At 39.1% G+C, this 26,751-nt stretch overlaps 1 protein-coding gene across 6 annotated transcripts in view; it reads left to right on the top strand.

Moving 5' to 3' along the window:
- The first annotated feature begins 8,423 nt into the window (after positions 1-8,423).
- The window catches only part of BANK1 (B cell scaffold protein with ankyrin repeats 1), a 167,069-nt gene continuing 148,741 nt past the window's right edge, over positions 8,424-26,751 (top strand). The window contains exon 1 of one of the 6 annotated variants that reach the window (XM_055796562.1): positions 8,424-8,581. Coding sequence is in view for 5 of the 6 variants with exons in the window: in XM_055796558.1 (XP_055652533.1) it covers positions 8,569-8,581 (13 nt within the window). In the remaining variant the exon portion in view is untranslated. The remainder of the gene's footprint in view (positions 8,582-26,751) is intronic. The other 5 variants (XM_055796558.1, XM_055796557.1, XM_055796560.1 and 2 more) reach the window with 5 other exon arrangements.

The raw sequence follows: 26,751 nt of genomic DNA, 5'->3' as shown, positions 1-26,751 counted from the left end.
AATACAACTTTTAGCAAAACTACTGCATATAAAGCATGTTTGATATTAACAGTCGTTCTCATCATGCTGTCCCATTTTGCAAGCACCCACCTACTTATGGGCACTTTAAAAAGTAAAAATAAAAAAATGCATAGTGTATGCCGAACACGCAACTCTTAAGAGTTGCTTTCAATGCTATATTTTCTCCCTGTCTCTATCAAGCTACAAAGCCTAAAATAGCGATACCAGGCTACACGGTGCAAAGTCAGTCAGCCTCTCTTAAAACTCAGTCTTTGTTCTGCCCCTTTTATGTGTAAAACAATGCCAGCAGGATCAAACAAGCCCTCCCTCCTGCCTCAGGCGCTGGGGAGTCATTTCTGGGTGGCTGGGAGTCCCAGTTACCTGACAGACTGTCTGAACGCCTTCACTCCAGGACAGAGGCAAATGAGTCACATGCATACTGGCTTTGCTGCATCTCCACCACAGCAGATGTGGGACCAAACAAAGTATGAGTTGTGTTTCTTTCAGATCTCCCTCTCTTCCACGTTCTGCACTCCTAAAAACCTATTCACTTTTTTTCCCTAAAGTACTGAAATAATCCAGCCTCAACAGATTTAATAGAACTGAGATAAACAGTTTCCAATCTCATATGGGCAAGGAGATGATAAACTAAATAATATTTGTGACGCATCTGGAAGTATGATGATTTGTATGTAGTGAGACTGTGAGCTAGGAGATCAGAATTCAAAAGACAACTTTCAACAAAGTGAGAAAAGGAGTAACAACCCACATAGGATACAAAAACTATATATTTTTAAATGTGGATCTAAAGTTGCTGTCTGAATTTTATTTCCTCGGTACAATAATATTTTGGAGAAAACAAAACAAAAGAGTTCAACATGACCTACAAACAAACAATCTAGAAAAGAAACATAATTCCTTGAGATTAACATACTTTCCTTTATGAGAAGAGCCAAGCATTAAGCTGCTCCTGCAGGTATGTCATGGGGGAAAAGACTGGTCATAGATATTTTTGGGTTAAACCTACATCTCCCTCTCTACCTAGCACAAGACAAAACCAGTTTGTGCAGTATGTACAACTAAAATTATCACCTCTCAGAACTGAAATTTGGGGATGGAAGGGCTTCTGAGAGACGTGATTATTAGTAGACTGAGGTGTTATCAAACAGAATATTTAATTTGGGTAGTCTAAAATCACAGCATATTTTTCCCCCACAATTTGTGGCTCAATAACTAGGATTATCAATTGGCTCTTGGCAGTTATTTTGAACATTATGGTAATTACACTTCAATGAATCTCTTCATAATCATCTGCTTCTTAGTATAATAAAATTTTAGAATATTACAGAGTATGAATTAGCAGGTAGTTACCACAGATCTCTGAAATACAGCAGGCCAAATCCACCTCTATTTGAGTTTTGAAATACTATTTCTTAATCTTGTAAACTGTCCACTCTGGTGGTGAACAGTTTTTCTATTTATTTTTTTATTCTCTGCTGCTAATCTTTTGTTTCTATTCTGTAAACTTGCATCACTATGTATTTTAAATGATGTTTTTTCTCATGGGACCTTACTGACAGTTTTTGCACAGTGGTCTATGCTATAAAGTTGTATTTCTGTGATATGAAATTAGTAAGAGGAAAAAGGACACTGAGAAAAAAAATGTCTATGTTACATTTATCAGTTATTTTTTAAAAAAAGCTTTAAAAAAGCCCTGTGAAACCTCAAGCTGAGGCAAATATGAAAAAGAATTGTATCTTTGCAAGTAGTTAACTGCAGGCAAATGGCAAGGTAATGTATGCTGAAATTGCTTCTGCAACAGGAACTGTTAGATTTTTCTCATTAGTTAAAAAGTAAAATATTGGCAAATTAGACTACAATTTCAGCAAAAAACTCTTAAGTCACATGGTTTATTTCTTCTATTCTGACAGGACTGAGCTGTTCATTTTGAAGGAATTGTTTTGTACAACCTCATTTTGAGTAATTCCAATTAAAAAGTGAGTAAGATCATTCCAGTGAAAGGTTCTTTACAATTCATTTGCCACCTGACAAGGTGTCTTTGAAGACTATCACGAAGTACTTAAACTTCATGCTATTAGAAAATATTCTTTAATAGACATGTTATTGGTTTCTTCATAATACTTCAGTTTTATATGAAAAGGAATTTCTTACTTGAAGAATAATGCCTATAATCTGGATTACATTAATTCTGTAGTCCACGGTCAAAGGTATGCACATTATTAAATTAACAGGAAGAGGCTGTAAATCATTATTGTTTTAACAAACCATTACAGTACAATAATTGTTTTCTTAAAAATTACAAATAGTCCTCAATGAATCAGTTGTCAGGACTGCATAACGTTACATGGGCTACTGAGAAGAAAATAATGTTACCTTAGTCTCTAAGGCACATGCAATCAATAAAAAGCAAGTGCTGACTATTGGTCAGGAACTATGCATCACCTTTGCTCTGGTTTCATTCTTGGATAGCTCTCTTTCCAATCCCAAACATTGAAATCAATAGCCTCATTGGTTTTAAACCTCCACAAGTTGCTACAGTCCTATTAAATTGTTTTAAATTAGTCCTTCCCTGTTCACAACACATACATTAGCTATTTTTCAAGAATGCAATCCAAATGTCCCCTTCCTTTATCTTCCAGACCATTCTTAACAATTGCTTTTAAAGAGGAGCCAAGCATCACTCCTTTGTCATTCAAGCAGTCGCTACTTCGCTAAACATATTAGCAGATACTTTACTAATTTGAAAAGAACATACAATATGATAGAAAGGAAGAAAGAGTGATGTATAGGAAGGTATGTCCATAGACTTTGAGAAGAGTGAACAGGGAATAAACCTGACTTGCATCAGCCAAGAATACAGGCCAAAGACTGTGAGTAATCTAGGTCTAACAAATCCAGTATGTATGCATCCAGTTACACTTTCAGTGAAGCGAAGAAACACTGAATTCTGCTACTGGGGATCTGAACTGACTTCAACAACTATTAATTGTCTTTCCAGTCATTCCTTTGTTAGAGGTTGCATATGGGAAGACAAACCAGCAGTTCATTTATGACCAAGCTTTACTTATAATCCATAAGCCACTCTGTTGTCTATCTAGTAGGATTTGAGTCCAAATCAATTCAATCTCAGTTTTACTAGCATCCTGTGGGGCACTGCATCAAGTGATTTATTAGCAGTGTAGTTCTTCAATACAGATTTCCAAATAAAGGTATAAAACAACCATGATGGCAGACATTAAAAATTCATCTTTACCAACAATTACCATAAGGCATAGACAAGACACATCAGGTATTACCTTCCTAAGTATGTAAGAGCAGTTTGCTATATAGCATTATATTGTGGCATTGACTTTCTTATGCTATAACCAGTATTTGAACTGATTTCTAATCACAACATGCATTAATTCAGTTTGTTACCACTGAAGGATTAAATGTCACCCAATTCATAGATTTTTGTTAAGCAAAATCTATGAGGACTGATGTGACATGTACATGCATAGCAAAAATTAAATCACAATAACAGGTACATGAGATTCTATTCTGGGGGGGGAAGAATTTCATTTCTGCTCTGTTATACCTGTGAAGAGACTTTTTTTCTTTAAATCCACACAGATGTATAATGTATCTGAATTTCTTCAAAACTACATAAAACCCTGTTGTGACCACCAAGGACCCTATGGAAGGCAATAGATATTTTTTTTATTTAAGAATGAAATTAAAGAATGACACAATTTTTATGACATACTGGCAGTGCTTTTATGTTCCAGGGCACCTATTTTATATTCTCTTATATTTCACCTGTGTCATTAGCCAATTTAATCATAATGGTACTAGAGAAAGAAGCTATTAAATTTGTCTCACTTGACCCATTTTTTCCTTAACTGATAGTGTTACTGTATACAGTAACATTTTATTTTGGATTCATCTTCCCTTCTAGATCTTCTTTATTATTATTTTAGCAGGCATTAACTTAAGTAACAAAACGAAGGTCTCAAGCACTATTTTCTTGCTTCCTTGAAAGCTATCATACAAACTGAGTTACATTCTTAACGCTTTGATATCCCTTCATAAGATTTAACCAATATTTAGAAATATATCACATACTTAGTTTCTTCTTTTTTTCCATTAGACTTAACGAGAGTGGACACTCAGCTAATTCCATGTTAATTCCTATAGTAACGTCTGAAATGAAGTATCTGTGTGCACAAGCAGATAAACTAACATGATGACAGCATGTATCTAAAAAACCCCACATATATGCAGACCCCCGTTAAAATACAAAACCAAATAGTATCCTGCAAAATGCAATAGTCCCAACTGCTTGTATTAGTGATTATATATATATTATTTTCATTGTTGTATAACCTAGAAATATTATCAGTGAATTTTACAATGAAAGCTGCAGATAAAATTAAGAGTTTATAATGAACTGTGAATAAATCTTCCAAGACTACTTCAGCCTCTTCAATAGACAAAAAGCTGTTCCAAATTTAGCAGATCTGTAGGAAACAAATGTGTAATATATGCATGAAATTATACTGGCAATGTATTGAATATTAATTATATCCAGTCCAGAAGCCACTATTTCAATAACAGCAGTATATTCATTAAAGGAAAAAGAAAACCAGTATTAATAAGAAATCAGTTCTGAGAATATCAGTGAGAAACCAAAGCTAAAAAGCATTCTAGAAGTATATAATTATCCCCAAATTAGTGCCACGAATCTAGGACCTTTGGAGGTAAGCTTATACTTGAAGTAAATTTATTAAAATTGAAGCTTGAAATTCATATCAAGCACACCCAGACAACTTGGACACAACACTGACGTAATTCCCAAGACATGTTCTTCATGTTTTAACATGGGTTTTCTGTTTGTTTTCCCTCTCATATAGCACTGCTGCATGACAAGTACTGAGGTTGCTTAATAATTTAACTAGTTTGTCCTTGCCTAGAAACAGTGAGTGTTCTTACACATCCAGTGTGAATTATAAATTCCTTGAATTTATGACACATACAAAGTGCAGTGATTAGGAAGCTAAAGAACTGGGGAAACCTAATTCTTCTGCTGGGCTTGTAGAGAAGACCTCAACATGAGAGACTTCACAGTAAAGTTATTTTGTCAGCAGGAGTATTTGCTGGAAATGGCATTGGCAGTAATACCTAGTCACATGCAGACATTACACCTCATCAGAGAAAACCTTCATAACTGGGCTGGTATAGGAAGAAGTATAAACTGATGGCAATAACCCTCCTTTGTTCTTAAAAATAAGGCTGCTGGTTGTAGGCCTTCCTATGCCTAATACTATCTTGAGTTGCAAATGGTCCAGCTGACCAGCACCACACTCACTGTTACCTCTGTTGTTCTTATTGTTGTCCCAGACAGGCCAGTATCACTGTCTCAAAAGCTGTGGTGGCAGCACCATAGCTCAGGAAAACCATATTCAAGTGAACACTAGTTCAGCTCAGTAGCAAAGGCTGAATCAGATTCAACTAAAAGCACAGACCCAACACATCCAGCCTAATCATCATCAGATAGGGGTTAAAGTGCATGTACCATGACAAATGATTTACACTACACCAAGCAGTCCTCCTTAAAACTGCTACAATCCCCTCCAAGTTTTATCCTCCTTTAAACTGTGATCTAACAACACAGCTCCTACATTATGTTCCATCTCTGTCTTCATCTTCTCAGTAACCTGTCCTAGGTGGTCCCCTTCCAGCCTTATCCAGATCATCCTACACATAGCACCACAGTTCCTTCTTCCCCCCAGATGAGAACAAACATTTTGCTCATACCATTGCAAGCCTCCGTGTGTGCCATACGCATTGACCAATGTTCCAGCAAGGCCTCCATGTGGAGCAGAGCTTCTTGCTTTTGGACTCTGCCAATGGCTAATCTTTCTATGACTAGTAGAAGCCTGCCTGTTCTTGGTTTAAAAATATGAGTAGGACAAACCTTATTCTTCCTTTTAGGACTCATTTCCACAGTGCTGGATTACTTTTATTTCTTCTCAAAATGTAAAGAACTGGCTTATCACAATTCCATTTTGCCCCTCATCGTAACACCCAGTGAAAACTAGTTTTGCTTCGGTTTAGTAGAATAACAGAGTTCCAAGCTTCATTTTCGTTATTTTTATTTTTAAATACATTTATATTAATTATCTTTTCTATTTTTCTGAATTCTTATTCCTACAGTGAAGACCATCTTCAGACTGCTAAATCATCCCAACTGCTTCCAACCACATTATCTAATCTGTCTTTTAAGAAGCAGAAATCATTATTGTCTTGGCAAAATGGTCAGATACAATATTTCCAAATGTTTAACTTTGACATATTGGTTCTTCAATTATATCTCATACCTGTTCATCCCGCTCACGACTCAAGACTATTGACGCTCTAGTGCTGCATCCCTTGTGTCTAAAAATACAGTACTGGAATGAAGTATTGTTGAGATACTTGTCACTTCAATGAATGGAACATGAAGGGAAAAATGAGCAGAAAGGAACAATGGGAGGTATTCCAGGCTCCTCCTGATGCATCTGTAGATTGACACAATTGGTTCTAGTTTGGATTTTTCCTGTCGTCCTGGTTTCAGCTGGGATAATTTTCTTCTTAGCTGGTGCAGTGGTGTGTTTTTGATTTGGTGTAAGAACAATGCTGATAGGACACTGATGTTTTTAGTTGTTGCTTGGTAATGTTGATACTAAGTCCCTCTGCCAGGGAGAGGGCTGGAGGAACACAAGAAGTTGGGCGGGGACACAGCTGGGACAGCTGACCTGAACTAGCCAAAGGGATATTCCACACCACAGAACATCATGCTGTGTATATCAGCTGGGGGAAGAAGAAGGAAGGGGGGGACATCCAGCATCATGGTGTTTGCCTTCCCAAGTAACCATTATGTGTGATGGAGCCCTGCTTCCCTGGGGATGACTGAACACCTGCCTGCCCGTGGCAAGTGGTGAATGAATTCCTTGTGATGCTTTGCTTGCTCATGTAGCTTTTGCTTTACCTATTAAATTGTCCTTATCTCAACTCTCAAGTTTTACATTCCTTTCTGATTCTCATCCCCATCCCTCTGGGTAAGGGGGGGAGTGAGCGAGTGACTGTGTGGTGCTTGGTTGCTGGCCGGGGTTAAACCACAACACCTGCATATACGTAGCTAGAGGTTTTCTCGTTTCCTCTGTGTGGTAGGCCAGGCCAGAAATTCACCAAAACTACCCACTCATTAGCAAAAGCATACTGACCCACCCCAACCCCGCTAAAAAAACCCCACATACCAAATAAAAAACCAAGTATCATCTACCTGTGCAAGAAGAGAAACAGGAACAGCTCACGATGGTTCAGTTTTTTACATATTTCAGTTGGACACAGGCCCTGAAGCGTGCAAGGGCTTTACAGAAGTAGTTCTTTGACTGAAGTCCAGCCTCCTGCAGCTGTGTGGTTTGTGGCTGATAGCAAACGGAAGGTTTAAAGACTGCCTCTATGTGGATTTTCCTTTCTCTAATACTGCTTGAAGTTCACCCTGCAGCCTTTCCTTCAGGCAGAGCTGCACATTTGTCTCCTCTATTTTGGACACCCATCTTCCTGAAACTTATACTTAGCCACTTCACCTTTGAGATCTCTTAAAACCTTTGATAAATTTCAACAAAATCAGTCACAAGGCATTAAAGTTCTGGTAGGGAAGGGGAACACTTCAGGATGTTCAGATGGCCGAGAAGCACATACTCATGCATAAAGTGCAGTTGGTTAAGCTTTGCTTCCTTTGGACACCAGCTCAACACTTCTTTCTTCCAGAAAGTACTTTCAGTTTTCCTGCAGTCCTATTTTAAAGGGCAACTCCGGCTCCTCGTGGTAGGTCAAACCTTTATTTTGAACTTGAAAGATGCTACCTTGATCGATGGCTCCTGACTAAATTTTGCAGACAGCACAGCAGTGAGCTGGTGCTTGCAGTCTCTCTCATTGGCTACTTCATCTTACTTCTTTACATTTTGGTTCTCTTCTGTGCCACATTAAAAAATAAATATATGGCACAGTTATCACAGAGATACTAAGTCAACGCTGCATCACGCCACCTTGCCGGCAGGGCACAGGGACTGCCATACTACGACAGAGATCTCTGGGGACTATTGCCCAGGTGCCCTCTGCCCTCGGGCTTTCTGTGCAAGGCGGCGGGTCCCTGGGGTGACCTGGGGTCCCTGCTGCAGCAGCGCACTAAACCCAACTCTCTGCGGAGCTAGAGAGGCTCACCTGCCTTCTCATTTTCTCTCCGCATCCCACCAACTTCGACGGCCGAGGGCTCTCGACCGGCGTCTAATGAGGGAGGCGGGGGCGGGGGGCGTACTGCCGGGGTCCCCTCACCCTTCCCACCAAGAGCCGGGCGCAGGCGCTGCCCGCCGGCGGGAATATGGGGGGGGCGGCGCGGGCAGCGGAGCCCCATGGCCGGGAGGAGCCGGGGGCGGCCCCACGTTTCCGGCCCGGAGGCGGCAACCTCAGCGGCCGGGACAGCGCGCTCTGACCCGGGGCCGAGCGAGGAGCGGCGGCGGCGCCATGCGGCCGGCAGGTCGGTGAGGGGCGGGGGGGCTGGGCGGGGGTGTGAGGGTGGGCGCGCGCCCGTCCCGCCCGCTGCCTCAGCCGTTGGCGCAGGGCCCGGGGGCCGCCCCGCCACAGCCGCCAGCCCGCACGGGGGCGAGCGGAGGTGGGTCGGGTCGGGTTGGGCTGGGCTGCGGCCCGGCCAGAGCCGTGCCCAGGTAGGCCTCGTGGGTGAGGAGTAATTTCGTGAGGGGTCGGCGAGCAGGAGGGCATGCCCGCGGGAGCAGGTGCGGTGGTTTCCTCTGGGGCTGCTGGCGGGGTGTCGGTGAGGGGCGGTGGCGGTGGTGTGGCAGTGAGGTTCCTGTGGAGAAATGGGATGCGCTGCTCCCCGGGAAGTGCCTTGGCTTCCTCAGGTTGTCGTCCAAGTGTCACGTTGGTGCGTGGAGAAACCTACCTGAGGTATTATCTGCTTTTTCTTGATAAGGCTGCGTGCTTATTGGGTGCATACCCAGTTAGCATGGCTGGTCCAAAAAAAATTTTTTTTTCCTTTTGGTATTTCAGCTTCTGTTACCAGTTTTCATGACAAATTATGCCAGAGCTTTTATTGAGGTAGCTGGTCCTGGTACCTCAAGGCAGTTTTAGATAACTTTTCCTTGAAAATAACCCTGAATTCCAAGTAGTATTCAATGCGCCTATTACTGTCTTGCAGTACAGAACGTAACTTTTCTGAAGAGCAGGAAGTCTGGCACTGGAGAGTTAGGACATGAAAGAATAAAAGTTGTATGAGCAATGTTAATTCTGTCTTACCTGTATATTCACTCTGGGATAGTCTCAACTGGCTAATCATATGCTATGGTATTAATTAAAAACTGATCATCCTTTTCCAGTCTTTCAGCATTCAGGATCCAGCCTTATTTTATACCATACAGTAAAACCTTGCTAGACATTGTACAAAAATACTCATTTCCTTATTTATGTTTTTATGGGTGTTTGTCACGTTATCTTGTGTTCCTCAAAACTGTTACTGTACCTTCCATTAGTCCCTTGGTAGTATTGGGCTGTATTATCATCCCATTTACTGGTGAAAAAAAATTGATGAAAAGATAAATGACTTACGAAGGTCATGTGTAAAACAGAGGCAGTCCTGAATCAGAACCAGAAAGCCCTGACTCCATGTCCCTGTGTTCATTCTTCCCAGTCATGTTTCCTTATTCACAGAAATACTGTGTATTTACTGCTCCTGTTTTCTTCATGTGCGTTTGCAAGGCTCAGCAACACATAAATCAAACCAGTGACAGCAAAGCTGGGCACTTATTAAAGGGGAAATGAAAGATGTGCAGCTAGATGCTAGAGGTTTGACATGCTTGCAACAGGGAGCTCAGCTTTACCTTTGTGACTCCTCCATTAGATGGGACGATGTTTTATCCTTTCTTTATGAATGAGGAATCAAGAAAGAGAGATCTGAAAGCTTGACTCTGCAAAGGTGACTCAATGCATTGGTTTACTGTTCTGGTTCACCATTTTAAATGACTACTTCAGATGTCAAGGCAGGTTTTTTCAGAGTAACTAATATTTTATATCCTTTTATAACATCAAAGTAACCATATAATATATTAATTATCAAATGCAGCATTCTAATGACGTTAGCATTGCAACCCACCTTTACCTACTACTCTCATTATACAGATGAAAACACTAGAGAGGAAAGGCAAAGTGATTTTCCCAACTGTTGCGTAATACATTCGCTTTAGATAAAATGCCAAAATTCAGGACTGCTTTGATTTCTGCCCAAGGCTGGTTGTAAAATGGATGTAGTTTTTTTACTACTACCTAGCCTTTGGCAGGTAGGATTTTCTATCTAGACTTGCAGTATTTCACAGTTCTTTAAAGAAAAAAGTAGTATGCATGAGCAAAACCACATGTTTAACAGCATTTCTAAATATGCATGTACTATCCCAGTTATTAGGCAAACATATTTCTAGATGTGACTGGTCAGTTGTATTCTGATAATCAAACGTTTGCTTAGTGATCATTTTGTATAAATGATGGTATAGAATTGTGCATGGCCTGGGGACATCCAGTTTATAAAGTCTGGTTTTTGTTGAATAAAGGCAGTCAAGCTCAGAGTATGCATGTGAAATTGTTGGAGTAATTGCTGAGCAAATACATAAGGGCACCAAAGAGGGATGTCTAGTTTCCCAGCTGCTGGCAGCCAGTTCCACACATTGGCAGGGAAACAACTAACTGTAGGTTCATCCAGCAGTGAATATGCTGGCCTTCTACTCTGTCGTCATCTGTCTCTGTCATTTTTTTTTCATGTATTGCTCTGCACAAGCCTCAGTCACCTGGGTCCTCAGTGCATAGACCCCTCTATTGCAGTTTTACTGCGGCACCAAACCTTTCTTTCCACAGTGAGAAGAGGTCTGTTTTCTCCTGATGAAACACTAGCTGTGAGGTATTGAAGTTGCTTTGGGTGGGTTGCCCAAATTTGGGGGGATTTGTCTAGCACAAATCTGAAACCTGTTTGGGATACTTGATGTGAGGGACAAACTTGTTATTTGTCAGTACTTTGTAGGAAACTGTAGCCTAGATAAACTCCTTTATGCAAATTCCATTAAACATGCTGTACCTAGTAGAAATAAAATATCCATTATGCATGATCCTTGATGACATCTGTCTTCACTTGAGGTAGGAGGTAGTGGCAGTATAACTTGCAAATGGCTATGCTGTGTTTGAGTTGTCATTCCTCTCCATACTTATGAACATAAATACCAGCACTGAGGTCTTCCATTGTGAACTCTTTTATTTACATGATGTACATTTCTGTGCATCCAATTGTTTTTGGGGCAGTGTTTACATGACAGATGTTCTGTGAGGGAATCTGGCCTGTGAATAGACACAACTAATACTTGACTTTTGTTTTTCCTGAGAATTGGGGATCACTTGAATTTTTAATAGCCTTAAAAAATTTTAAACCCTTTCACTTTCAGGGACAAAATAGGTCTCAGACCATGACTTGATTCAAAATCTAAGGGGTCTAGTGGTGGAACTTTGAAGCATATTCAGCAATAACATCATAATATGAATAATTAATATTACTACCAATAATGTATTAGTAATTTGAGTGTCAAAGAAGCCCGTACTGCAAAAAGATACTGTCATCTGTTTACAGTCTTATTATTCTGAAAGGAAGTTCCTATTTTTTGTTATTGATGAAACATTTTGGTATTTCTGCAGTGAGAAACAAAGATATAATATTCAGATATTTTAAAGCTGAAATCTGTCTCCTTAGAATGTATAAATAGAGATCTTCACTGTGGGTAAAGAAATTATTCCGGTGTGTACTCCAGGCACACCATTTTCAGGCGAGTGGTGGCTAGAAACTAGATTTTGATATTTTAAAAATACATTGCGTAAGGAAGAAGAAAAATGGATCCATTAAGCTTTGAAACTCAAGTACCTTATGATTAATACAAAGCTACCATTTGTCCTCAGAAGTGTTGGGTTGCTGATTGAAGTTCAAAAGTTGATTCTAAGGCATTTTCCTAATGATAATCCTCTCTGGTCTCCCTTCTCTTCCAAGCAGTGATTACTGAAGTTTGCATGCAAGCAATTGACCACTCACATTTGAAAAATTGTATCACTGATGCCACAGTAATGGTGGAAAAGCAGTAATCTCAGTTTCTGAAAAGAAGAATGTTTGTGTCCAAGTGTCCCTATTTTCTTGTCTGTGTATCTTTTGAAGCTGGTCTTTGAGCATTAGGTTAGCTTATATACTTGCTTGTAGGTAATAAAGAATGTTTTAACTCCTCTAGTAACCTTAAGTGCCACAATGCAAACAGCAGCAATAGCTTGTGATATAATTATATCCTCCTGGAAGGTCCAGTCATTTCTGGCTATCATTAAAAAATAAAGTTGACTTAACCTTTTGTATAAATTAAAATCAGACTATTACAATGTGATCTGTGATAAACAGCTAGGTTTTATTAAATGTAAACAAAAGTAGTAAGTTCAGAATGTTATTTTAAATATCTAGGCATTTTGAAACCACTGTGAAGATGATAAGAGTCACAAATACCAGGATCTAAATTTTAAACTAGGACCTATTTCATGTGATAATATTGATTATTATTTAGAGTTTATTGGCTCCCTGCATAGTAAGAAAGCGAGTCGTTGTACTAAGCCACAGAGTATAATTTGATGCAATTGCAGGCCTGCCAGTTAAAGCAAACTAGTCTTAAGCAGTCCCCATCATTACTTTATTTTTCAATGTTTTTGTGAGTCTTTGTGTACAATTAAGGCTTACACATTTTTGATGTTGAGATAGTTCAAGCAGAGGTATAGCTGAGTCTGGAAAGCACTGTTTTGCTTTCAGATCACATGCTTAACAGCTGTAAATAACTTGCTACTTTATACAGGAGATTATAAATAGCTTCAGTTTGTGGCTATGTTTCATTGCTCCTTGTAAACTTAGGGGTGATGAGCAGTCATTTTTATTATATGACCAATTGCCAACTAATGATGCTTCATTATTGCCAAATATTACATGCTATTAAAAACGAATTTACAACAGTAAGTATAAATCATTTTAGCAGTATCTTGAAATTGCTTTTATGGTGAATGAGACCTCAAAACACCTATAGGAAATACAGTTACTGTCTGAGTATAGACAATTTGGAATATCTGCATTCAGTGATACTTTCATCAGAGAGCAATGTTTTACTAGTATACCATCTGAGCATTGATTCAGAGTATTTTAACCCTGAAGTACACAGTAATGTATATTGCAATTAGGAAAGGAAAGCTTCTTCCTTTTTGATCATGAAGGTAGTATCAGTGTAGTTCAAAAATATAAGTGACAGATGTTATTGAAAAGATGCCAAGGTTTTTTAAGAGCATGTAGTGCCAAGTAGTTCCCATTATTTTCAGGAGACGAGCTTTTCTGAAAATGTGGGACAGACAGTTCATGAATAGATTTTCTTAAATGTCCATGTTTTTTAAAAGCCTGTTTGTTTACCTTCTTTGAAATACTTGGGATTTCTTTTCAAAATACTTAGGAATTACTGTTGCATTTTACCACAGGTGTGTTTGTGAGTACTCAGTCTTTTGAAAGTAAAATCTTGGATAGGTAATGCAGATACTGAAAATATGCAGGTCTGTAGTAAATGTTAACTGATCAGCTGCATGAGAACTTTCAGGGCAGTACCTTTCAACCTGTGGGGAAACAAAACACGAAAAGGATAAAAATAGATTTATTTATTCATTTATTATTACTTGCTTCTGCTGTCTGTTTATAAAAACTGACTTAAACATGATTGGTAGAGTTGTAGCTCTCTTATGTGTATGTAGAATGCTGGAAAACTATTGTTAATGTTGGGGCACATGTAGAAGATACATTTGTGTCTTCTGTCAGGTCAGAGCAAGAATTGTTGTGAATACACTTAATTATAGGTCCCATACTATTTTAAGCAAAGAAAACGTAGTTCTGGTGAGGGTAGAAAGAGTCAAATGTTCAGGGTGCTGTAATAGTGTGCAAAAACCCAAAGGGTGAGTCTTTGTACAGCAGTTCTTTGCTGTGCAGATAGACCCAAAACTAAATCTAGATAAAGAATATGATAGTTGTAGCAATAGGAATTCCCTTGGGTGGGATGCTGCACAGAAAGATTTTGATCTTTTTAGTATTTATGATGGTCCATTGAAACTTGTTGTCTTGGTGCTGAATTACTCTCTTTAAGACTATGATAATATTTTTTAAAAAGGAAGAAAGATAATACGTCCTAAATTAAACAGCTTGTCTAGGAATGACATAGAAAACTAGGAATGTTACCCAAGGTAGGAATGTCTTAGTGCTACAAACCCAGGACCCTTATTACTAAGTAAAAATAAATATATAAATAGTAGTAATAGTAATGTTTGCTTTTAACTGAAAAAAACAAACCTATTTTCAAAGCCTATTCAACTCTTTGCAGTCTTTGAGCATCTATGCAGAGTTTGGACATAGTGGTGGTTTGTAATGTGCAGTGCAGGGCTTAGCTTTCCTGTCTAGAGAAGCTCTTAAAGGATGCTGAGATGAAAGGAGATGGTTTTACAAGTGTATGTTCCACCTTTCCAGTGGTCAGTGCAGTAGTGGGTTCCTCAGATACTAAGAGTAGTGAGCTTCTCTTGGAAATGCTGTCTGTAGCATGTCCAGCTGTCTTGATGTATACTACCTTATAGTTTTATTTCTGAGTTCTATGATTATATCAAGTACAGATTCATACTGCAATACTTCATTATTATTATTGTTAAATACACTGTTCAAATAAGGAAATCAAAAAAGAAAAGCAAATAAAAAAAGGGTGAAAAATTGTTAAAACTTCATTGGTGACTTGGCATTTTAAATTTTTCATTTGTGTGTGGTAAATGTGATGTGCTTATGTCTGTATATGCCTAAGGATGTTCTTTAGAAAAAGGGAATAGGGATTTTCATAACTGCTGTTGCTTCTGTTTAAGAGCTAGACACAATTAATGTAAGGCTGTGAAGCTGAAATGCAATATCTTTTCTCAAGTTTTGTATTTTAATCTCTGTATGTGCTGGTAAACTTCAAGTGAGTTGCTGAATCTTGTGGGTTTTCATAGCTGAAGAAAAGAACTGCAAATATCTTCCCCCTTTTCCAATAGAATATTTTAGTAGGTGTCTTTATTTCTTCATTCCTTTATTTTAGAGGAAGAAAAGTTTTCTTGTAGCTCTGAAGTCCATAGGTCCTGTATGCATTTATTGTTCTTCTCTTTACCCTTGTGAAACATGTTCTAGCAGTTTCCTGATTTTGCACATGACTTTAGGGTAAAGAATTTGGAAGGAATGAGGAGAGTACATTCTTACAAGGTTCTCCATCTTACTCTATTTAGCAAAACCTCTTAAAACCACAAGGAAAACACCTATCTCATCATTCAAGTGACTTAATAGCTGTGCCTGGTCTTCCTGCTGAAGTGTACTACAGCTTTTGTCCAGCTTGCATTCTTGGGTTTTCTTTCTATGGAAACCAACATCAGATGTGAGAAGGAAGAAAGTTTTTCATGGATGCCTGAGTTTTGCTGTGACACCAAGTTAAGGTGCAACTGAATACTGCAACTGGATCTAGGAACTAATACCTGATCCAAGATCCCCTACTCTATATATACCATATTAACCAGGTAAAACACTTATTACAAGAAATAGACTAAAAGATAAGCAATATTGTCCCTCCAGACCTCACTGAGATCCTGTCAAGGGCTCTCTAATCTATTTAAGTCCTTGTGTGAATACACATTTCAGTTCATGCCTTAAAATACTTTACCCGCCAAGTTTCTCAGTGTTGAGGACATGCATGTGTTCTGTCTCTCAAACAAAGCAAGCTATTTTCCTGTAAAAATGTAATGAAGTAATATTTTTCACTCGCTACTTATCATTATACTTTCTTCCAAATAACCCCCCCCGAATACTACATTTCTTAGTTGTTCTCAATGGCATAGGGGAATGCTAACTCATGAAGAATAAATAATTCAAGTTTGACTGTATTCAACAAAAAGTGGTGGGGTTTTGTTTATTTTTTTAAATAGCAGATTAGAGGTATGGTTGAAATAGTAAGCATTATTTATATTCTAATGGAAAATACAAAACATTATAAAAGCTTTTTTAAAAATAGAAAAATGTATGGTATAGCGTTTATGAATTGAACTTTTAGGAAATTGAATAATATATGTTAAAATATACATTCATATAGTACACCCTTCTATTATTCATAATTTTCATTTATTCATTAAACATTTACAGTTTAAATAGCTGAAAGGAAAAAAATATGCCTGGATTGAATTGAACAAGGACCATTTAGAGCTATTTGAGGACTGAAAATAAAAGCCCCCATCTTAAGTAATGCCAGTGTCTTCTGTAAAAATGAAAGGCTAAATACAGTATAGACTTCAAAGCAGTTTAATGCTGATATGATAGTGGGAACTAAATGAAAACAAGCAGTACTTATAGCAGAAGCCCACAAGTGTGGTGTTCCTCTGATTTATTAAGATTTATGTGATTGAAAAGACTTGGGCACTTGCTCTTTCTTAAACTGTAATATGCATGACTGACAGAAATCACTTTTTTTTTTTTAACAAAACCATACAAACAGCAAAAACCAGGTATCTTCTGACTTTGATTAGCTTCCTTTTTAAAAATAAGATTTAAAAAAAAAATTAAAAAGAAATGGTGGGAAATTTGGTGAATATTAAGTATTCAGTATAAAATCAATATGCAGAAGAATGGAAGCTTACAACAGCAAGTAGCCCTTAGGAGGAAGAGACTTTCCCCAAAGCCTGAGTTGCCCTTGCAGAACCACTTCACTGCTCTGCAGACTGAAGAGGAAAGACCCGTCACATCAGGAGAGACACTAGAGCTGAGTAAGGCAGCCTGATCTGCTCCCCCTATAACAATCAGCACAACTAAGAGAAGGTGACAGGTGATATTAGTAGGTAACTCAGAGGGGTATGGAGGTGCCCCTCAGAGCTTGAGAGGTGGGCCCATGCAAACCTCATGAAGTTGGGCAAGGCCAAGTGCATGGTCCTGCACATGGGTGGGGGCAATCTCAAGCACAAATAAAGGCTGGGTGGAGAATGGATTGAGAGCAGCCCTGAAGAGAAAGACTTGGGGGTGGTGGTTAACAAGAAGCTCAACATGACCCGGCAGTGTGCGCCCGCAGCGTGGCCAGCAGGTCAAGGGAGGCGGTTCTCCCCCTCTGCTCTGCTCTCGCAAGACCCCACCTGGCAGACTGCTTTCAGCTCTGGGGCTCCCAACATAAGGAGGACATGGAAGCTGCTGGAGTGGGTCCAGAAGAGGGCCATAGAGATGAGAGAGCTGGAGCACTTCTTCTATGAAGACAGACTGAGAGAGTTGGGGTTGTTCAGCGGGGAGAATAGAAGGCTCCAGGGAGACCTTACTGCAGCCTTCCAGTACGTAAAGGGGGCTTACAAGAAAGCTGGAGAGGGAGTTTTTACAAGGGCCTGTAGTGACAGGACAAGTTAATGGCTTATTACTGGAAGAGGGTAGATTTAGATTAGATATTAGGAAGAAATTTTTCACTGGGATGGTGGTGAGACACTGGAACAGGTTGCTGAGAGAAGTTCTGGATGCCCCATCATCGGGAGTGTTCAAGGCCAGGCTGGATGAATTTGCTCTTTGAGCAACCTGGTTTAGCGGAAGGCGTCCCTGCCTTCCACTCGATGGAGCCATCATAGGAACTCGATGATTTTTAAGGTCCCTTCCCACCCAAACCATACTGTTCTGTGATTCTATGAAAATCCTTCATCACACTGATTTCACAAAGGTTTTGTTACTGAGATTTTTTTGAAGTGTTTGCAGTAGCATTCACAGAATTTAATTATGACCGATAATCATGTATCGGTAGCCAGGAGTGTGTGCTTGAGCATATGTATGAAAAAATTTTAGAAGGTGGCCAATATGGTTAATGGTGTATGAGTGGACTATATCTACCTTGAACAAGTTCTTTGCATTATATGCTCAGTTTAGCTGAGCATTAAAAGAGAAGGTGGCTCAATCAGTTCTAAGATGTTTACAACTTTAGATCCAACTTAAAAAAAAAATATAAAAAGAGCCCTCTGAAAAATAACTATTTGATCATCCTTAATTTTCAAATGCCTTTTTTTTGTTCAGGAAACTGAAGTAAACAATCAGTGTGATTTATGAGTCTCCATTCACTTTGATTTCAAAGCAAGTCGATTAGGCCTTTAAGTAAACCAGAGAGACCACACAAACATCTTTATGAGTGTCTAAATGATTTTAGTTATATCCAGAAAGTAATTTCTAGCAGCTTAATTTTACTTTTAATATCTAAAGATAATTTACGTGTCAATTTTTTCTGAATCTTTTAAATAGTACTTTTAAAAGGTAGGGATACGTTACCTGAAAATTCGATAAAGGTTGAATCAAAGAATTAAAAACATCTTGCTTGGAATGAATGTTCAATATCATCTAGAAAATCCAATAAAAATGCAGAGAACTCAATAAATCTTTTTTCCTCCCTCCCCCCCCCCCCCCCCCCCCGATGTCTGCTACTAGAGCATTTCACTTAAGCTGATTCCCCAGGCTAGTATGTCAGAATAACTCTATTTAATCAATGAAGCTTAGTTGCTGTGCACTGTCGGGGGAAATTTTGCCAGTTTTTAATCAAAACTTTTTAAGGTTTTCATACTTGCATTCTGGTTTTATAATGCTATAATCTTATCATCAAAACTTCCAGATTTGTTCCTTTCCCTTATAAATTCTGTTCCCTGCTCAAGATTGACAATTTTAGAGGATGCCAAATCTAATTTGGCCTTTAATGCATGAAAGAGTCTGTAATGATTGAACTGGAGAAAATATATTTTCTGTGGAAGTTTGAGGCAGATCCTACATTTATCAGTTTGGAAACAGAAATATTTTCTGCTTACAGGGTACATTCAGAACAGTTTCATTTTAATGTTCTTGTAGTGCTCTTGCCAAGCTATTGTCAGTTGGTTTTCTATGGGAGTTTAAAAACAGTTCTGTTTCATTGGCAAGCTTGCAGCCTGTATTTCAACACCAAAGCTTATAGAATTCATTAAAATGGCAATCCATATTCTTGTGCTTTAGCTTGCAAGCAGATAGTGTATACCAGAAATTTTGTACTCCCACATTCTGTTAAGTCCATGCTGTTCATGGTGGAAGATGTATAATGATCATTATTATTATTAATCTTGTACACAACCCCTTCTTTAAAACATGTATTAAATAACGTCATAAAAAGGCAGAACTATCCTTTGAAGCTGTGACAAGTCATTCATTGGATTTAATGTTTTGGAGACTTTTGTGAAAAGCTAGTGCTTTTAATCAGAAATCAAGGGTTGAACATTAATTTAAACTATCATAGAAGTCAATTATACTATTTTATTTCTATCGCCACGTTTATGTCACAGATGAGCACTGTAAAATTTAAATTGCCAAAATGTATATACTCTCCTCAAAAGTGTATTTTGCTCAGTATACTGAAAAGGGCAAAGTTTTCACACTCACCTAGCAAAAAAACCCCCAAAACAAACAAAAAAGCTTGCCTGAAACAATCCAGTACTGAATAAATTATAGTTAAGAATCTAAGTCTTCATTAAAGCAGTAGGAGTCTTTAGAGGAGTGTTTCCAAACGTAAATTCCTCTTTTTTTCTGTTTTTTTTTTTTTTTTTTTTTAGTTGTTTTATGTTTCTTGCTGGCAGATCAGGTTGATGAAAAGTGTCATAAGATATTTAAGCAACTGTCAGTTCTTGAAAATGACTCAAATATGGTTTCTTTGTGGATATTTATATTCTTATTATATTGTTAAAGTCTTGTTCACTGAATTTTAATGTCTTAATAAGCGTTTCATTTAACAAGTGTTTCATTTTGTTATAGTCCTAATTAGCCAATCCAGGTACCTATAAATGCATTAAGGACTACAGGATCATATAGCATTACAGTCTGTACAAGCTATGAATTGAAAGTAGCCGTGTTACTTGAGGAACCTGCTTTGGCACAAACATGCAAGAGTGAGTGGGAGCTCTGATGCATGCTCACATTACCTGCAGTTTAGCACTGAGTGTCTGTGGCCAAGTCAGCGAGCACTCTCAGGTCTTAGTTTCCCAGATGCTGTAAGGCTAGTTCCACACTGGTAAATAGTGTTCCATAAAGAGGGGGAGTTGTACATGCCAGCAGTAGGTGCTAAGGACCTCAGACATGCAGGATACATTAGAGGGAGCTTATTTTGAACTCGCTGTAGTCTCACCCTGTGGCATTAGAAGGTGGTGAATATTAGGTGCAATTCCAAAGCACGTTGTTTGGCTTTACTTTCGTCTGAATGGTATGCGGTTTATGTGCTTTACGGCTAGTTGGTAAGGTGAAGCAAAGCCTGGTGAGGTTTAAAACTCTCATTTTTTTATGAGATATAAAAACAATGGTGGATTGGTTTTAAAACATTCAGATGATGTGTTTTAAAAGTATACGCATGATCTCAACTGAATATTAATGTTGACTAAGCCATAGTTGTTGCTACGAGTGGCCATCTTCCTCTCTCATTAGTTTCAGAGGTTTGTATTTATTCCATGCCTCATTTTCCCTTTTGTCAACTGAAGTGCTTAGGCAACTGCAAGGCAAAGCAGGCTGGAGAGTTGATCAAAGTGGTGAATAAAAAAATAGGTTGCCAGAATGGGTATAAACAACTGTATATTAGAAATGTGTAGGATTGCCTCTTCTGATAGCAGTGAGGGTTTTTTTGTGGTTTTGTTTGTGCAGTTCTAGCAGTAAACTATAACTAGTAATTATATAGCTAAGAATAATCTGTAAGATGGAGCATGGGAGGTATGCACTTCAGAGGAGGAAATGTAAGACTGCACATTTTATTTCATATCTATACCAAACATGCAAGCAGTTACTGGTGAGCAGGTGGCATATAGTAGCATGTTAAACTGTTGTATCTTGAGGAATCTTAGATTAGACAGTAATAAAGTGTATGTGGAAAGAAGGCGGTGACAGACCTATGTGGTGGGTTGACCTTGGCTAGATGACAGGTGCTCTGTCACTCCCCTCCTTAGCAGAACAGGGCTAGATGGAGAAAATAAGATGGAAAAAAACTTGTGGGTCAAGATAAAGGCAGTTTAATAAAGCAGTAGCAAAGGTTGTTTTCCTTTGTTTCCACATACATAAAAGATGTTATTCTCTACTTCCCATCAGCAGGCGATGTTTGGCCACTTCCCAGGAAGCAGGGCTTCAGTACGTGTGGCAGTTGCTGTGAAAGACAGATGTTGTAAATAACAAATGCATACACACACCCACACCCCCCACACCCCCCCCCTTTCTCTTAGCTTTTATATCTGACCAGATGTCATAGGGTATGGAATATGCTGTTGGTCAGTTTGGGTCAGCCATCCTGGCTATGTCCCCTTCCAAGATCCTGCCCACCCCCAGCCTACTGATGACAAGGGGAGATGTTGGAGAGCCAGCCTTGATGCTGTGTGAGCGCTGCTCAGCAGTGGCCAAAACTCTGATGTGTTATCACCACATTTCTAACTACTGATACAAAGCAGAGAGCACTATGAGGGCTGCTATGGAGCTCAGCCATACCCGATACAACCTATGCTATCTTCAGCCTGTTTTTTCTTTTAAGATTTTTCTTTTTTTGGATATTCAAGAGGGAAGTAAAGATTTGGTTATTTAGATTTGGTCAAACAGTGAAGGGCTTGATCATGTAAAAAACCAGCACGTTTCATCATTCCTTGGTCCTGTTCTGTGCCCCTCAAGCTTCTGAGTTTTACTGTAAATTTGAACTATACAGGTTCTCTGACTGTAATGAGGTAAGGGTTAGTTTTGTTGCAGAACTGGTTCAAGAAGGATTTGGTTTTCCTGTTTCTATCCAACAGTGAGAATATACAGCAATGACAGAAAAGTATAGTAGGTATGTATATATGGTGTGGTAAATCTGTTTGCAAGAATCAGAACATACAGAAGTTCCAATTGGTTCATTTCCAGGAAGCAACCCATTTGGTCAAAGGTAGTAGTAATTACATTAAACTTTTCTGTGAGGGCTGTCTGCTAGAGGAGGACTCAAAATGGGTGCTCAGGTAACTCTCTGGTTTGGTCCTATTTTCGGACTGGTAATAATTTGAGAATTTATATTTTGCAGGGAGGAGACATAAATTGTATGTATTAAACTTATACTGAGGAGATAGGCTTGCTGGAAAGACATTTTTTGAATCTCATGTAAGCTTTATGGTATTTGGGCATCACGGTTAATTTTGTAATCCTGTGGGTGAATTGTGTGAAGGTAGGCTTGCACTCATGTGACTAACTTGATTTCTTTCTGTCTGACAGGCAGAAATAAAAGTAGTTTGTAACATAGCTAGTGTCGAGGATCTTTGTCTTAAGGCAGTAAAGAGGAAGCTGAGATGGGTTTAATATAGAGATGTCAACTTTCTATTGAGGTTGTTGCTGAATCTTTTATTTAGCTTGGTTTCTAACTCACTGTTGGCTCTGTCATTGCTCATTTTATGAAGCCACACATATTTATGTAATAGTTTTATACTTCATTTACTTTCTTCTGTGTGAATCATTACCGTAAATGCTGTTGAAAAGGTCAACACAAAAATATAAAGTGCTTGCCCAATGCTGATTAGAGATTTGTCTTGTTGATTTTGGGTTTTTTGGCTATTGTTTGGGGGGGAGGGGTGTTGGTGACTGTCACGTATTTGTCAGAAAGGGACAGAAGAAATGAGCTGAAATGGGAGGACACTTCTACAGCCTCATGGCTTAGACATGTTATACATCAAATTGAAACTGCTTCTCACACTTCCTTTAATTTCTGAGTGAACGCTCAAGTAAATGAGATGCATAACAAATGAATTTAAAACCAGTCTGCAAAAGGAGGAGAAGATCAATCTATTTGATTCATGGGGTGTCAGAAGCCCTTCCTGGATACTCTGCTGACATGCAGCAAACAAAACTAGTTTTAGAAACCTAAAGAAGTATGGGTGAGACACCGGAACAAGTTGCCCAGAGAAGTTGTAGATGCCCCATCATTGGAAGTATTCCAAGTTAGGTTGGATGGGGGCTTTGGACAGCCTGATGTAGTGGAAGGTGTCCCTGCCTATGGCAGGGAGGTTGGACTAGATGATCTTTGAAGGTCCCTTCCAGCCCAGACTGTTCTGTGATTCTGTGACTGCTTTAAGAGAGTTCTACCAGACAGTTTTCTTGTGTCAATGATAGTCTTAACTTGGCAACTGTTGAGATGTCATCTATGGTTAATTCAGTGCATTTGACCACATTACAAATTCAGGGAATGCAGAAATATCTCAGCAGAAATTGCAGTAAGTGGTGATATTTATTGAAAAACATTGTCATATAATGGTGATTGTCTGATGATCAGTGTCTGCCCAGTCCTTGGTGTACAAATTACACTACTTAATGTGTAAGACACCTTCTTTGTGTTTGATACAGCAGTGCTACTGTGTGTCCTCCCCAGATCACAGCAGTTGGAACCACAGCAACATGCCCAAATTGTTTTGCTTGCAAGATTAGCGCTTTCTGTTTTGGTACTTAGGCACTGTTTTCTGAGGTATGTTCTCTTGTGATAGAAGTAAATGTACTGGATTTTATGAGACTGTTTCCTCTAGCATAGTTAGTATCTGCAGAAAATGTTTTCCATCCTCTGTTTCTTATTTTGAAGAAATTTGAGGTAAGAATTTGTGAGGAACTGAAGTAACAATGGAATCAAAGGTGGCAGAGAAAAAAACAATAGAAAGCAGAACAAAAAGCTAAGAAGTTGAATTTAAACGAGCAGAGTTTAAATGTAATCGTAAATCCAAAAATCCCTGGAGTAAGTTAGGCATCTAGAGAGAGTCTGAGAAGAGAAACACTGGCAAAAAAACCCAAAAAATAAGTAAGGTCACTTTGGTATACCCTAACAGTGAAATTTTGAAATTGAAACTTCTAAAAAGGTTTCATGTTTATAGATCTATAGTTACAGTGATAGTATAAGGGCATTGTTTGTTCTTAGTAGCAATAGCATCAGTTAATACAAACTTGATACAGCTTGTTCAGGTTTTCACGTGACCTAAAAGACTTGTTCCACAGCAATCATAAAAAAAGTAGTGTATATACTTCCTCTTTATCCTGTCATTATGGTATATTTTTCTCTTCATGATTTGTATGTGTCTAAAGCATTTCTGAATTATCCAATTATATTGTGCTAAAATCTACCAAAGGTGTGGTTTTTCTCTCAAAGAAGTGACTATAGTGACCCAAAATTTTGTCTTGTGGTGGTGGTGATACAGGATGAGGTATACCTTGAAACAGAGAACTGAGTTCTGATCTCTGTATCACATGTTTATGTTTAGTCTTGTTCTTTAGAAATGAGAGCACATGTCAATCAGTAGGTATTCAGCTGTGAATGACAAGATGTTCACAGGTGAAGATGCTGTGATAATCATTACACTTGCGTATGTATTCACAGAGAGGCCTAAAGCAGGGAATAAGGCCATTTCACTCTTCAGGAGAAACAGCTTTTTGGGCTGTCATGGTTTAACCCCAGGCAGCAACCAAGCACCATGCACACACTTCCTCACTCCTTCCCCCCCATGCACACACTTCCTCACTCCTTCCCCCCCCTTCCCCCCCCCCCCCCCCCCCCCCCCCCCCCCCCCGAGGGATGGGAAGGAGGATCAGAAAGGAATGTAAAACTTGAGGGTTGAGATAAGAACAATTTAATAGGTCAAGCAAAAGCTGTGCACGCAAGCAAAGCAAAACAAGGAATTCATCCCCCACTCCCCATGGGCAGGCAGGTGTTCAGCCATCCCCAGGACAGCAGGGCTCCATCATGCCTAACGGTTACTTGGGAAGACAAACACCATAATGCCAGTTGTCCCCACCTTCCTCCTTCTTCCCCCAGTTTATATACTCAGCATGATGTCATATGGCATGGAATATTTCTTTGGTTAGTTTGGGTCATCTGTCCTGGCCATGTCCCCTCCCAATTTCCTGTGCCCCGCCCCCCAGCCCTCTGGCTGGCAGGGCCTGAGAAACTAAAAAGTCCTTGATTTAGTATAAACATCACCCAGCAACAGCTAAAAAATCAGTGCGTTATCAACATTGTTCTCACATTGTAGCCAAAACCCAGCACCATACTAACTACTAAGAAGAAAATTAACTCTATCCCAGCTGAAACCGGGACATGGGCCTAATGGTAGCTTTGTCAGGTTGGGTATCTTTGTAATCAACCTGTGTCAGGTCCATGCTGTAGAAAGGTACCTCAGGAACTTATCTGGCTCTGTGTTCCTATTGTGACTGTAGGGAAGGTCAATGAGACTTCTTTACAGAGAAAGCCCACAAGACAAAGCTTAAACTCATCCCATTTGTAGGAACCTTTTCCTCTCTGTAGAACCTCATTTTGCCCACTCCAGACCTCACTGAGCTTAGTGAGAAGACTGATGAAGACATGAGGCTTGATTTTATATAGAGCAAGTACTTGTTTTCACACACTGCTTAGCAATGAGTGATAGATGGTATGTAAACAATGAAAATATTCTTATTATGTGCTAGTTAAATAGGCATCTGAGAATAGAAGTGCAGCCGCTCTGCTGGCTGATAACAGTGATGGCAGGAATGTCCCATGGTTTAGGATAATTGCTTTAATTGAAACAGGTGTGCCACAGTGCTGCAGCAATTTAGGTGCTTTTTGATCTCACTCTAAAGTTTACAAGCAGGCTTTTATAATTTTCATTTCCATTAGAGGAACATCTCTGAGAAGCAACATAACGTTTTCCATTATCTGCAAGTAGTTCTAAAGTGCTTTCTGCTGTCCTTCCCGCGATGAATCCATTTTGGCTTGCTTCAAGGGATTTGCCTTGCAGGATTCCAGCAACCAAGAGCTAGAGATGCATTTTGAGATATATTTACTGGATGTGTGTCCGGTGTGCTGCCTGGGAAAATCAATGCTTTCTTGATGGGTGAGGGGCAGTTCATTATGCTAAGACAACTGATTAGTGCTGAATTAAATGTTCTCATTCTGTTTCCAAATACTAAATTGCAGGGGTTGTTTGAAGTCCTAGTGGAACTTCTTCCATAGTTCCTTATATCATTTTAAGTAATGAGGGCAAGCAATATGAGGAGATGAACGGCTGAATCCTTGTGAAAAGATTGCAAAGGGGCCAAGAGACTAAAGGACTTCTGTTTCTGAAATCTTATTTGAACTACTATATGTGGTTGCCATTCTCATCCTACATACAGCCCGAATGGAAATGGATCTTCTTGAGATTAGAAGAAGGGTTTTGCAAATGTCTGAGCTTATGTTTCTCATGCTCCGGTCTTTGTCATTGTGTCATTACCCTTGACTATACCTTTAGTTTTATCCTACAGGGCAAAAGCAATGTGGGGAACAGAGAGAGCAGATGAAATGCCTCAGAGGGAAAACAGACATTTTTCAAACCTAGCAGTCTTAAAAACCATCTACTTAAGATTCTCTAGATGAAGAAGGCATGTTTCTGTGAAATGGGAGCTTATGGAACAATGTTATTAATTTTCTTTGGGTGACATTTGATTTGTAAAGTGAAACGAGAATCTTAAGGTACATAGGAGTCTAATCAGGTAAGTGTGGTTAATTTTAAAATCTTGAGTTTCCCTACCCTGGTTCTCTTTGCCTGGAA

The sequence above is a fragment of the Falco peregrinus genome, chromosome 2 (assembly GCF_023634155.1).
Source record: "Falco peregrinus isolate bFalPer1 chromosome 2, bFalPer1.pri, whole genome shotgun sequence".
Taxonomy (NCBI): domain Eukaryota; kingdom Metazoa; phylum Chordata; class Aves; order Falconiformes; family Falconidae; genus Falco; species Falco peregrinus.
Note: the sequence above shows the minus strand (reverse complement) of the source record. Positions and strands in the feature narration are given on the sequence as shown.